The 11494-nt window shown below is 42.8% G+C and overlaps 1 protein-coding gene across 1 annotated transcript in view; it reads right to left on the bottom strand.

Moving 5' to 3' along the window:
• The window catches only part of ubap2a (ubiquitin associated protein 2a), a 144298-nt gene that overhangs the window by 97256 nt on the left and 35548 nt on the right, over nucleotides 1–11494 (bottom strand). Inside the window, exon 4 of the mRNA XM_080213840.1 lies at nucleotides 6329–6439. Within this exon, the coding sequence (XP_080069966.1) occupies nucleotides 6329–6439 (111 nt within the window). The remainder of the gene's footprint in view (nucleotides 1–6328; nucleotides 6440–11494) is intronic.

Genomic DNA, 11494 nt, shown 5'->3' with positions numbered 1-11494 from the left:
ATTGGACAATGGATCACTTGGAGCATGGGACAGAATGGCACACAAGGCTGCTAACTAGTCTGGAGCCCACATTGCAGCATAAAGCCAAATTGTCCAGCTAATTTTAAAATATTACTCCAATTAAAATTGATGCACGCAACATTTTGAGTTGTTTTGTTTTCGGACAGCCAGTTTTGAGACACTATTTGCCGTTTGCCTAAAATATAGGGGTGCAATCTGTTCCATCTACCCTTCCATAGAATTCAAGTGCTGTAAGCATCAAGGATGCAAACCCAACTGGTTTGACTCCCAAAGTACTCCTGCACTTAAGGTCACAGTCAGCTCTAAAAGGACAGGCAATTCATGAACTGACCTCACCAGCTAATTGTTACAGATTTGGATCTTATTAAATATGGTCAGGTGAGCAGTGTTCATTCCTGCAGGTAGGCTGGGCATTTTATATTTAAATATTTGCCAAAATTGAACAAAATCCAACATGAGTGCAAGCTGGAAATGGAAACATAGCACCCACAGTGTTCACGCCTTGTACATATGCTCTTTCCCAATCATTTTGAAAGGTCTTAAGATTAGGCCTCAACAAACTGCTCATCTGCTTTAAATTCACTTGCTGTCTGTGTGAGATCAGAGTTATGTTCCAGCCCACTTCAATCCACACATTCTTACAATAGAAAACAATGACAATGGGTTACCTCACTCGAATGAAACCCAAAGACTTGGAATCAAGATCCCAAAGTCTGAATCTGTCGCTATTCTATCCCTATGTTTATAACGGGGCACGAGTTCACATTAGAAAATTCTGGCCGTCTCTCCAAGACCCCAACACATTTCCATTAATTACAAGTTCTGCTGAGTACAAAGGCCACCAATCTGCTTATTTTTAGCCTTTGGTGAAATAATTTTAATGTACAAGCTCAACAGAACTTTAATTGTTAAGTTTTGCACTGTAGTGCTACTTTGGGCTCAGCAGAGTGCTTAAATTGGAGTTTGGTGACAGAAAATTTAGGGGATTAATTTGTATCTAAAGTCAGGTCTTCCTTTAATTTAGTAATTAAAAGTTACTATTTAGGTTGGGAGAAGGTAAGTCTTAAGACAGCTTTAAAGCATGGTTCATACAGGTTCTGCTTGCAGCTGTGATTACTCATAACCAGCTTAAACAGATTTTCAGAGGCTAGATTTGGATCTTACAAAAGCAGGCCATCTTTAGTGCTGTATTTGATGTGGTGTTTTTAGATTTCCAAAAGGCGTTTGATAAGATGTCTCATAAAAGATTGCTGCAGAAGGTTCGGGTGCACGGAGTTGGAGGTAAGGTGTTAGCGTGAATAGAGAGTTGGTTGTCTAATAGGAAGCAGAGAGTTGGTATCAATGGGTGCTATTCTGGTTGGCAGTTGGTGATTAGTGGAGTGCCACAGGGATCGGTGCTGGGGCCTCAACCATTTACCATTTATATAGATGATCTGGAGGAGGGGGCTGAGTGTAGGGTGACAAAATTTGCTGATGACACGAAGATGAGTGGAAAAGCAAATTACATGGAGGGTGTGGAAAGTCTGCAGAGAGATCTGGATAGGCTGAGCGAGTGGGCGAGGACCTAGCAGATGGAGTATAATGTTAGCATGTGTGAGGTTATCCACTTTGGCAGAAATAATAGTAGGAGGGATTATTATTTAAAAGGCAAAAAGCTGCAGCATGCTATGGTGCAGAGGGACCTGGGGATCCTTGTGCACGAGTCGCAAAAACCCAGTCTGCAGGTGCAGCAGATGATCAAGAAGGCGAATGGAGTGTTGGCCTTTATAGCGAGGGGGATAGAATATAAAAGTAGGGAGGTCTTGTACAGGGTATAAGTGACGCCGCAGCTGGAGTACCGTGTGCAGTTTTGGTCGCCGCACTTGCGGAAGGATATATTGGCCTTGGAGGGAGTGCAGAGGAGCTTCACTAAGCTGATACCGGAGATGAGGGGGTTGGACTACGAAGAGCGACTAAATAGACTAGGTCTGTACTCATTGGGAGTTTAGAAGGATGAGGGGGGATCTTTTCGAGAGGTATAAGATAATGAAGGGGATGGATAGGGTAGAAGTAGAGAGATTCTTCCCGCTTAGAAAGGATAGCAGGACTAGAGGACACAACCGCAAGATGGGGGGGAGGGGGCAGTTTAGATCGGAGTTGAGGAGGAACTTCTTCACTCAAAGGGTGGTGAATCTCTAGAATTCTCTGCCCGTTGAAGTGGTGGAGGCTACCTCGCTAAATATATTTAAGTCACGGGTAGATAGATTTTTGATAGACAGGGGAATTAAGGATGATGGGGAGAAAGCGGGAAAGTGGGAAAGTGGAACTGATCCACTTCACATCAGCCATGATCTTATTGAATGGCAGGGCAGGCTCGAAGGGCTAGCTGGCCTACTCCTGCTCCTATTTCTTATGTTCTTATTTGCTAGTGCTGGAGTGTTCCTTTGGGTTGCAGTAGTGTACTTGGAGCTTGGTGAAGGAACTCAATGAGGAAGGAATGAGATGTTCCATCTGGGCCACCAACAGTGGCTTCTGGAGGTGAGATCACAGTTCAGAAAGGACGTGGTCCCAACAGAAGCAGCTGATTGGTAAGTGATACCATCAGAGTATCTTCTTAACATTTCCACAGTATAATATATTAGCTTAAGATGGGGACTTTCAATTATAATACAACAGCTTGAAATAAATGAAGGTCCCTAGTTTTAATTAGCTTCTCTTAAACCGAGTAACTAGCTTTATCCAGAGAGATGTCTTGACAGGAGACTTCAGACTCAGTGTGGTCCTCTTGCACAAGGTGGGAAATAATGGATGTTTCCTGTGTCCTTGACATGTGTGGCAGGGACACAGCTGCAGCTACTGGCTAATTGAATTTTGGAGCTGGAGCTGCAGGTGGATTCATTATGGAACATCCACAATGCTGAGAACATTGGTGTGGCCACCTTGCTATGCACAAAGGAAAGGATTGCACAGGCAGAAAGGGAATGAGTGACCATCAGACAAAGTAAAAGGCTTGGTAGTGGAGACTCGTATCCATCCCTCTGTCAAGCAGATATACAGCTTTATACCTCAGGGGAAAGCAGCGACAGACAAGATCACAGCACCACAGGCACTCTGCTGCACAAAAGGGGAGGAAAACAAATGGAGGGATATAGTGATAGGGGTTTCAATAGTAAGGGGCATAGACAAGTGCTTCTCTGGCCACAGATATGAATGGTATGTTGCCTCTCTAGTGCCAAGGATATTAATGAACAGCTGCAGGACATCCTGGAAAGGGATGGGTGAACTGTAGCAGCTGTGTTACATATAGGTAAACAAAATATAGGAAATTAGGATAAATTAAAATGCAATAACTCAAAGTTAGTAATCTCAGGGTTACTCCCAGTGCCAAGTCCTAGCAAGAGCAGGAACAAGAGGAAGATCAGATGAATGCATGGCTGGAGAAATGGTGTACTAGGGAGAGGGTTAGATTCTTGAGGCATTGGGATCAGTTCTGGGAAAGGTGGGACTGTACAAGCCAATCGGCAGAACTGGGACCATTATCCTCGTAAGAGCTTTTGCTAGTTTCTTTGTGGAAGTTTTAAACTAGTATGGCAGGGGGATGGGAACCAAAGGAATGGCTTAGATGGGTCTGATTCCAATCAAGAAACAGGAGGTAGAACATTAGTTAGTAGTCTATGACTCGGAAAGAAAATAAACAAGGGTTAAAGAAGATCCAGTAAAATAAATTGACAGGATTTATCCTTCAATGCAAGGAATATTAAAACAAGGCAGATAAACTAATGGCACAGATAGGCAGCAGGATGCATTTGCTACAATGGAAAGTAGGTTGAGACGGGGACAAAATTGGCAACTCAATATTGAGTCAGAGATGTACAGCAAAGGAATAGGCCCTTCGGCCCAACTCCTCTCTTTCTCCATTTAGGTTTCCTGAACTGAGCTAGTCCCATTTGCCTGTATTTGGCCCATATTTCTCTGCAACTTTCCTACACGTGCCTGTCCAAATGTCTTTTACATGATTTAACTGTACCCACCTTCCATGTGGAAAAATTGCCCTTCAGGTCCCTTTTAAATCGTTCCCCTCTCACCTTAAAACTTATGCACTATAGTTTTGGACTCCCCTACCTCTATATTGCTGGATATAGAGTTTTCAGGCAAGACAGAGGGAAGACAAAATGAGGTGGGGCAGCATTAACGAATCAATTGCAGTTGAGAAGGAATGATATGCTAAACAGCTTAACGAAGGAGGCTCTAATGGATTAAGTTTAGGCATAAAAAAATAGACACACTACTGCAGACCACCAAATAGCAAGAAAGATAGAAGAACATAGACGTAGACACATTTCTGCCTGTATGAGTAAGAGGGCAATAATAAGAGACTTTATCCCAAAATCAAACAATAGAAAAGTATTGTGAGTGAAACATTCATGCAAAATGTCCAAGAAAATTTTTTAAACAATACATGGAAAGCCCAACAAGAGAAGCAATTTGGATTTGGTCTTGGGAAAAGGTGGTGGGTAAAGTGACAATGGCCGAAAGTATCAGGGATAGTGACTACAATCCGGTTAGATTTAGTATTATTATGGCGTAGGGTAGAGATAAATCAGGAGTAAAGGTTTTAAACTGGGGGAAGCAAATTTTATAAAACTGTGAAATGATTTGGCTGAGATGGTCTGGACAAGACTGCAAAAGGATAAATGAGTGGTAAACCAGAGAGAAGCACTAATAAGTGAGATCCTTACAGTACAAAGCAGACATGCCTCCTACGAAAATAACTGGTAGTCAAATCTAGACCCTCATGGTTGTCTATAGAAGTAGAAAGGAAGATTAAACAGAAAAAGAAAGCTTATGACAGTCACAGAGGAATACAGAAAGTACAAGGATCAAGTAAAAATAAATAAGGAAATCAAAGTGGGGGCTTGAAAAAAATTAGCAAGATTAAGGAAAATTCAAAGATGTTTTCAGTATATGAAGTGTAAAAGGAGAATTAGGGAAAAAGTAGGATCTATCAGAGGTGATGGAGTTTGTGCGAGGATGCAGAGGATTATAGGAAGTTTAAAAATGATTTTTTGGTCTCCACATTCACAAAAAGGAATGATGTGGACACAGTAACCCAAAAGTAGCAGTGTGGAATACTGGATAACATCACGAGGGGGGAATTGTTAGAGGACATAATTCTGGGGAATGAAACTGGTCAGGTGGTTGGGGTGGCAGAAGGAAAGCATTTTAGTGATGCAATCACAACATGCTACAATTTAAGCTCATTATGGACAAGGAAGTAGACAGGTTGCAATAAACGTTTTGAATTGGCGGGGGGTGGGGCCTTAGTAAATTAAGGCAGGATCCGGCCAAGGCAGATATGTGAACACGTACTAATGGGGAAATCTATAGAAGTGTGTTGCATTCAAAAAGGAAACAGAAGGGAACAAGCTCAGCATGTTCCCTCCAAGTGTGACAGGAAGGAGTAACAAGCCCAGAGAACAATGGATGATTAGAGATATTTAGGATACAATGAGAAGGGAAAGAAAGGCTTTGAGCAGGTACAAGGGGAGCACATCAGCAGTGGTATTATTGAATTATACAAAGTACAGGAAAGACCTTAAGAAAGCAAAGAGAAGATATGAGAAAGCTCTGCCTGGTACAAGTAGGGAAAATTCCAAGATAATCTATGAACGTATCAATGGGAAGAGGATAACCAGGGAAGGAGGACAGCCCATGAGGGACCAAGGGTGCAAACTGGGAGGAGCCAGAGGACACTGGTAAATTATTGAATGAATATTTCACATCCATCTTCACCCAAGAGAATAAGGTGGTAGGGGATTCAGGGAGACTGAGGTCCTTGAACAAATTGACATGGGGAAGGACAAGATATTGGAGGTGTAGAAGTGGATAAATCTCCAGGTCCAGAAGAATTGTGCTATAAGCTGCAAGACAATGGCTCATGTGCAGGGACGGGATTAGAAAGGGCACCTGGGTCTCTTCCAAACTTTGCTTGTGTTGTTTCTTGAATGTTTTCTACTTGACCACAGTGTCTCAAAACTGGCAACCTTGGCACAGGAGTGCCAAATTTCAGGTCAGGTGGTATGGACCATGCGGACTGAGTGGGTTCAAGAGTCACTTGGAGCATAAGAACTGCACCAAAGCGGTGTCTAGCTGAATTGACAAGTTTTTTTTCTTCATTTTACATTAATTTTTAAAATTGATGCATGCCATATTCTAAAAATGTCTGACTTTTATATGATTCCGGTGTTTGGACAGTCAGATTTGAGATTCTGGGTCAGGGAGCAATCGGACAATAAAGCAGTTGAATAAGCAACATCTTTGTCCATACCGTATCTGAATTTCCTTCCAGCAGTATATTGATAGCTCGATTCACATCACCATTGCAGTCATGAAGTGCAACTATGCTTTCATCTGGATTCTTTCCTGTGACTTCCATCAACTAAAATAGAGTCCCATCGTTTAGAATTATTGTACATGTATCTGCATAGCGCATTCAAAATTTTAAAGAAAATACAATTCCACCTTAGCTGGAAAAATACAAAAAGATTAATGGATAAGAAATCCTGCTGCTTCCCACTAGGCAACCACAATTGTCCTCAGTAAGTTTTACCATTGAGATTTATCTGATATCTCTTGTAACACACAAGCAAACGTCACAAATTAAACTAAGAGTAGAATTTGTTACACGGCACTCTATCAAACAAAATTTTCTATTCACCAAAATTCTGGGGTTAGGTCTATCTTTATACTGAAGATGTCAAACCAGCAGTAATTTATTGGCAGCCTGGCCTGAGTCCAATCTCAATCTCCCATTGTTCTGTAGCAGAACCATCTTCTTTCAGTGTCACTCACTCAATTATTTATTTATGAGTGTCACAAGTAGGCTTACATTAACACCGCAATGAAGTTTCTGTCAAAATCCCTAATTGCCACACTCTGGCACCTGTTAGATTATACTGAGGGAGAATTTAGCTTGGCCAATCCACCTAACCAGCATATCTTTTGTGGGGTGGGGGGAAACCGAAGCATCCGGAGGAAACCAATGCAGACACGGGGAAGAACATGACTTGAGGCCAGAATTGAACCTCGGTCCCTGGCACTCAGGTTAATCACTGTGCCAACCACCTCGAGGCGCAACATCTCAACACCCACATTAACACTGTGAAGCTCTCCAACTGGATGAAAAGGCACAACTAACTTTATAGCTTAGTTAACCGGCATATTTTATTCACTGGCACCTCCCATTCCTTATGCATCCCTGTAACAGATTTTCCTGTATCTTGAAAAATGCGCATTAAAACTTAGTCCAGTGATGTTGCTACTTGGTGTTGGTTGATAGAGGGCAAGGGAAGAAATTTCCAACAAGAATGAAAAAAATCCAAGGAGAGGACTAAAAACAATATCCATCTTGAAAAAAGTATATAATTATGCTAACTTGGGTGACAGATTAGAAGTTTGGACAGAATAAAAAAATGACTGAAAGATTAAGGAAGAAAAAATTAACAGCGCAAAAAAGCTACTACAAATATAAAGACAGCAAGTTTTTTTAAACTATAAATAAAGTGAGCACTAGTTGTACAGAAAATAAATCTGGTGAGTTAATAATGGAAAATGAAAAGATGGTAGATGAATTAGAGGATACAAGTGACATCCCAGAAATAGCTGAAAATCAGGAATGGGAGGGAGAGAGGAGTTCAAAGTTTAACCTGAAAAAGTGGTATTGAGCAAACTGTTGGAACTGCAGGCTGATAAGTAATGAATTTCATCCTAGGTTTTTAAAAAGTAGTGGTTAGTGGTGGGGTGGGGCGGAGTGGCAGGTGGGGGTTTGGGCACAGAATCACACAGTAAAACAATCAACAATCAAGTCAGAGGGAGTGAGGCCAAGCTGAATAGCCTCTACTTTCATGCCAGGAGCATTGCAGGTAATACAATGAGTTAAGGGTGATGATTGACACATGGAAGTGAGATATAATAGCCAGAGAGACATGGTTGAAGGAGGACGAGAAATAGCAGCAATATTCTGGGATATAGAATTTTCAGGAAAGAGAGCAAGGAGTAAAAAAGGAGGCAGCATTGTATTATTAGTTAAGAAGTCAGTTACTGCAGGAAACATTTTGGAGGGGGCATCGAATGAAACTTCATGGGTACAGTTTAGGAATAAGAAAGGGATAGCCACATTGCTAGATGTTTATTATAAAACCTCAGTCACTAGGAAGTTGTAGGGCAAATACGAGCACAATTTGCAGAGGTCTGTAAAAACAACAATAGGGTAATTATAATAGGAAATTTCAACTTGCCAACATTAAATTGGGATAGACAGCGTTAAGAACTTGGATGGTGTGCACTTCTTGAAATGCTTGCAGGAGAACTTTGTAGGTCAATATGTGGAGAGTACAACACGGGAAGGAGCGGTGCTGGACCTAATTCCGCAGGTGGAAACTCACAGGTGGTTGAGGTGATGATGGGCAAGTGTTTTAGTGACAGCAATCACAACATAGTACAACAAGCAAGTTGCTAAAGAGGTTTATGAACTTCAGTAAGGCCTTTGACAAGGTCCCTCATGGCAGACTGGTGCAGAAGGTGAAGTTGCATGGGATCAGAGGTGAGCTGGCAAGATGGATACAAAACTGGCTCAGTCAAAGGACATGTATGCCCAAGCCATCAGGAGGTGTGTCAACACCAATTTCATCAACCGCACTCACAAAACAGCCCCGAACATCACCCAAGCACAATGCAATGCCATCCATGCTGTCAAGACCAACCGCAACATTGTCATCAAACTAGCAAAGGAGGGGCCATCACCGTGCTGAACAGAGCAGATTACTGCAAAGAAGTGTACCGACAACTAAACGAGGAGCACCACAGACAGTTACCCGCAGATTCGACCAAAGAACACAACCGTCAACACTCTGATCAAGACCTTTGATCTGGACCTTCAGAGCACCCTCCATGCTCTCATCACACGTACTCCCCGCATTGGGAGGCAGTAGAGATCTCCAAAGATACACAAGGCAAACACACCCGGCCATCCCATTGTATCAGGCAATGGGACCCTATGCGAGAACCTCTCTGGCTATGTCGAGGGCATGAAACTCATTGTACAAAGAACCCCCATCTTTTGTCACGACACTATGGACTTCCTACGGAAACTCAGCACACATGGCACAGTTGAACCAGGGACACTCCTTGTCACAATGGATGTCTCAGTGCTCTACACCAACATCCCCCACGACTATAGCATTGCTGCAACTGCCTCAGTACTCAAGGCCGACAACTGCCAGCTTCCAGATGCAATTTTATAATTCATCTGCTTCATCCTGGATCACAATGTCTTCACCTTCAACAACCAGTTTTTCATCCAGGCACATGGAACAGCCATAGGGACCAAATATGGCACCTCAATATGCCAACATCTTCATGCACAGGCTCGAACAAGACTTCTTCACCGCACAGGACCTTCAACTAATGCTATACACTAGATACATCAATGACATTTTCTTCCTTTGGACTCACGGTGAACGATCACTGAAAAACTATATGATGACATCAACAAGTTCCAACCCACCGTCAGACTCACCATGGACTATTCTGCAGAATCGGTGGCATTCTTGGACACACGCATCTCCATCAAGGACGGTCACCTCAGCACCTCACTGCACTGCATGCCCACAGATAACTTCACAATGCTCCACTTCTCCAGCTTCTACCCTAAACATGTTAAAGAAGCCATCCCCTCGGACAAGCCCTCCGTATACACAGGATCGGCTCTGGTGAGGAGAATCGCGACAGACACCTCCAGACGCTGAAAGATGCCCTCATAAGAGCAGGAGCTCAACTCATCAATTGACAATTCCAACGCACCACAGCGAAAAACTGCACCAACCTCCTCAGAAGACAAACACGGGACACGGTGAACAGAATACCCTTTGTCATCCAGTACTTCCCTGGAGCAGAGAAGCTACAACATCTTCTCCAGAGTCTTCAACACATCATTGATGAAAACAAACATCTTGCCAGGGTCATCCCCACTTCTTGCCTTCAAACAACCGCACAAGCTCAAACACACCATTGTTCGCAGCAAACTACCCAGCCTTCAGAAGAAGTGACCACAACACCACACAACCCTGCCACAGCAACCTCTGCAAGACATGCAGAATCATCAACATGGATGACATCATCTCACATGAGAACACCATCCACCAGGTACACGGCACATATTCTTACAACTCAGCCAACGTTATCTACCTAATACGCTGGAGGAAAGGATGTCCTGAAGCATGGTACATTGGGGAGACCATGCAGAAGCTATGACCCACAGATGAATTAACATCTCTCGACAATCACCAGGCAAGACCGTTCCCTTCCTAATGGCAAACATTTCAGCGGTCACAGGCATTCGACTTCTGATCTTTGGGTAAGCGTTCTCCAAGGTGGCCTTCACGACACAAGACAGTGCAGAGTCGCTGAGCAGAGACTGATAGCCAAGTTCCGCACACAAGGACGGCCTCAACTGGATCTTGGGTTCATGTTGCCCTATCTGTAACCTCCATGACTTGCCTGGGCTTGCAGAATCTCACTTACTGTCCTGTCTGGAGACAATACACATCTCTTTTACCTATGCCTAATGCTATCTCCACTCACGCTGTCTGCAACTTTAAGACTTGAATAGCAGGTTAGCTGTAAAGACTTGCATTCTAATCAGTATTCTGTAAACTGTGTGTGACTTTATATGCCCTTCTCTGACCAGAACCTTCCACACACCTGACAAAGGAATAGCATTTCCAAAAGCTTGTGGGATTACTATCAAATAAACTGGTTGGACTTTAACCTGGTGTTGTGAGACTTCTTACTGTGTTTACTCCAGTCCAATGCCAGCATCTCTACATCGGTCAAAGGAGAAAGAGGGTAGCAATGGAAGGGTTTCTGAATGGAGGGCTGTAACAAGTGGCGTTCCTCAGGGATCAGTGCTGTGACCTTTGCTATTTGTAATATCTATATACACACATTTTATATTAATAAGATTTGGAGGAAAATGTAACTGGTTTGATAAGTAATTTTGAGGATGACAAAGGGTGGTGGATTTACAAATAGTGATAAGGACCAGAGGATACAGCACGATATCTTTCAGTTGGAGACTTGGGCGGAGAGATGACAGATGGAGTTTAATTCTGACAAATATGAGGTAATCTATTTTGGAAGGTCTAATACAGATAGGAAATATACAGTATGGAGGGCATTAACTATGAGGAGAGATCAAGAAACTTGGTTTGTAATCAGTGGAACGACGGAGGTTGAGGGACTACAAGATTATGAGGGGCATGGACAGCGTGGATAGTCAGAAACTTTTTCCCAGGGTGGAAGAGTCAATTATTAGGGGGCACACGTTTAAGGTGCAAGGGGTAAGGTTTAAAGGAGATATACAAGGCAGATTTTTTCTTTTACATACAGAGTAGTGGGTGTATGGAACTTGTTGCTGGGGGAGGTAGTTGAAGCA

This window comes from Carcharhinus amblyrhynchos, chromosome 1 (genome assembly GCF_965287045.1).
Source record: "Carcharhinus amblyrhynchos chromosome 1, sCarAmb.v2.hapA, whole genome shotgun sequence".
In the NCBI taxonomy this organism is placed as follows: domain Eukaryota; kingdom Metazoa; phylum Chordata; class Chondrichthyes; order Carcharhiniformes; family Carcharhinidae; genus Carcharhinus; species Carcharhinus amblyrhynchos.
Note: the sequence above shows the minus strand (reverse complement) of the source record. Positions and strands in the feature narration are given on the sequence as shown.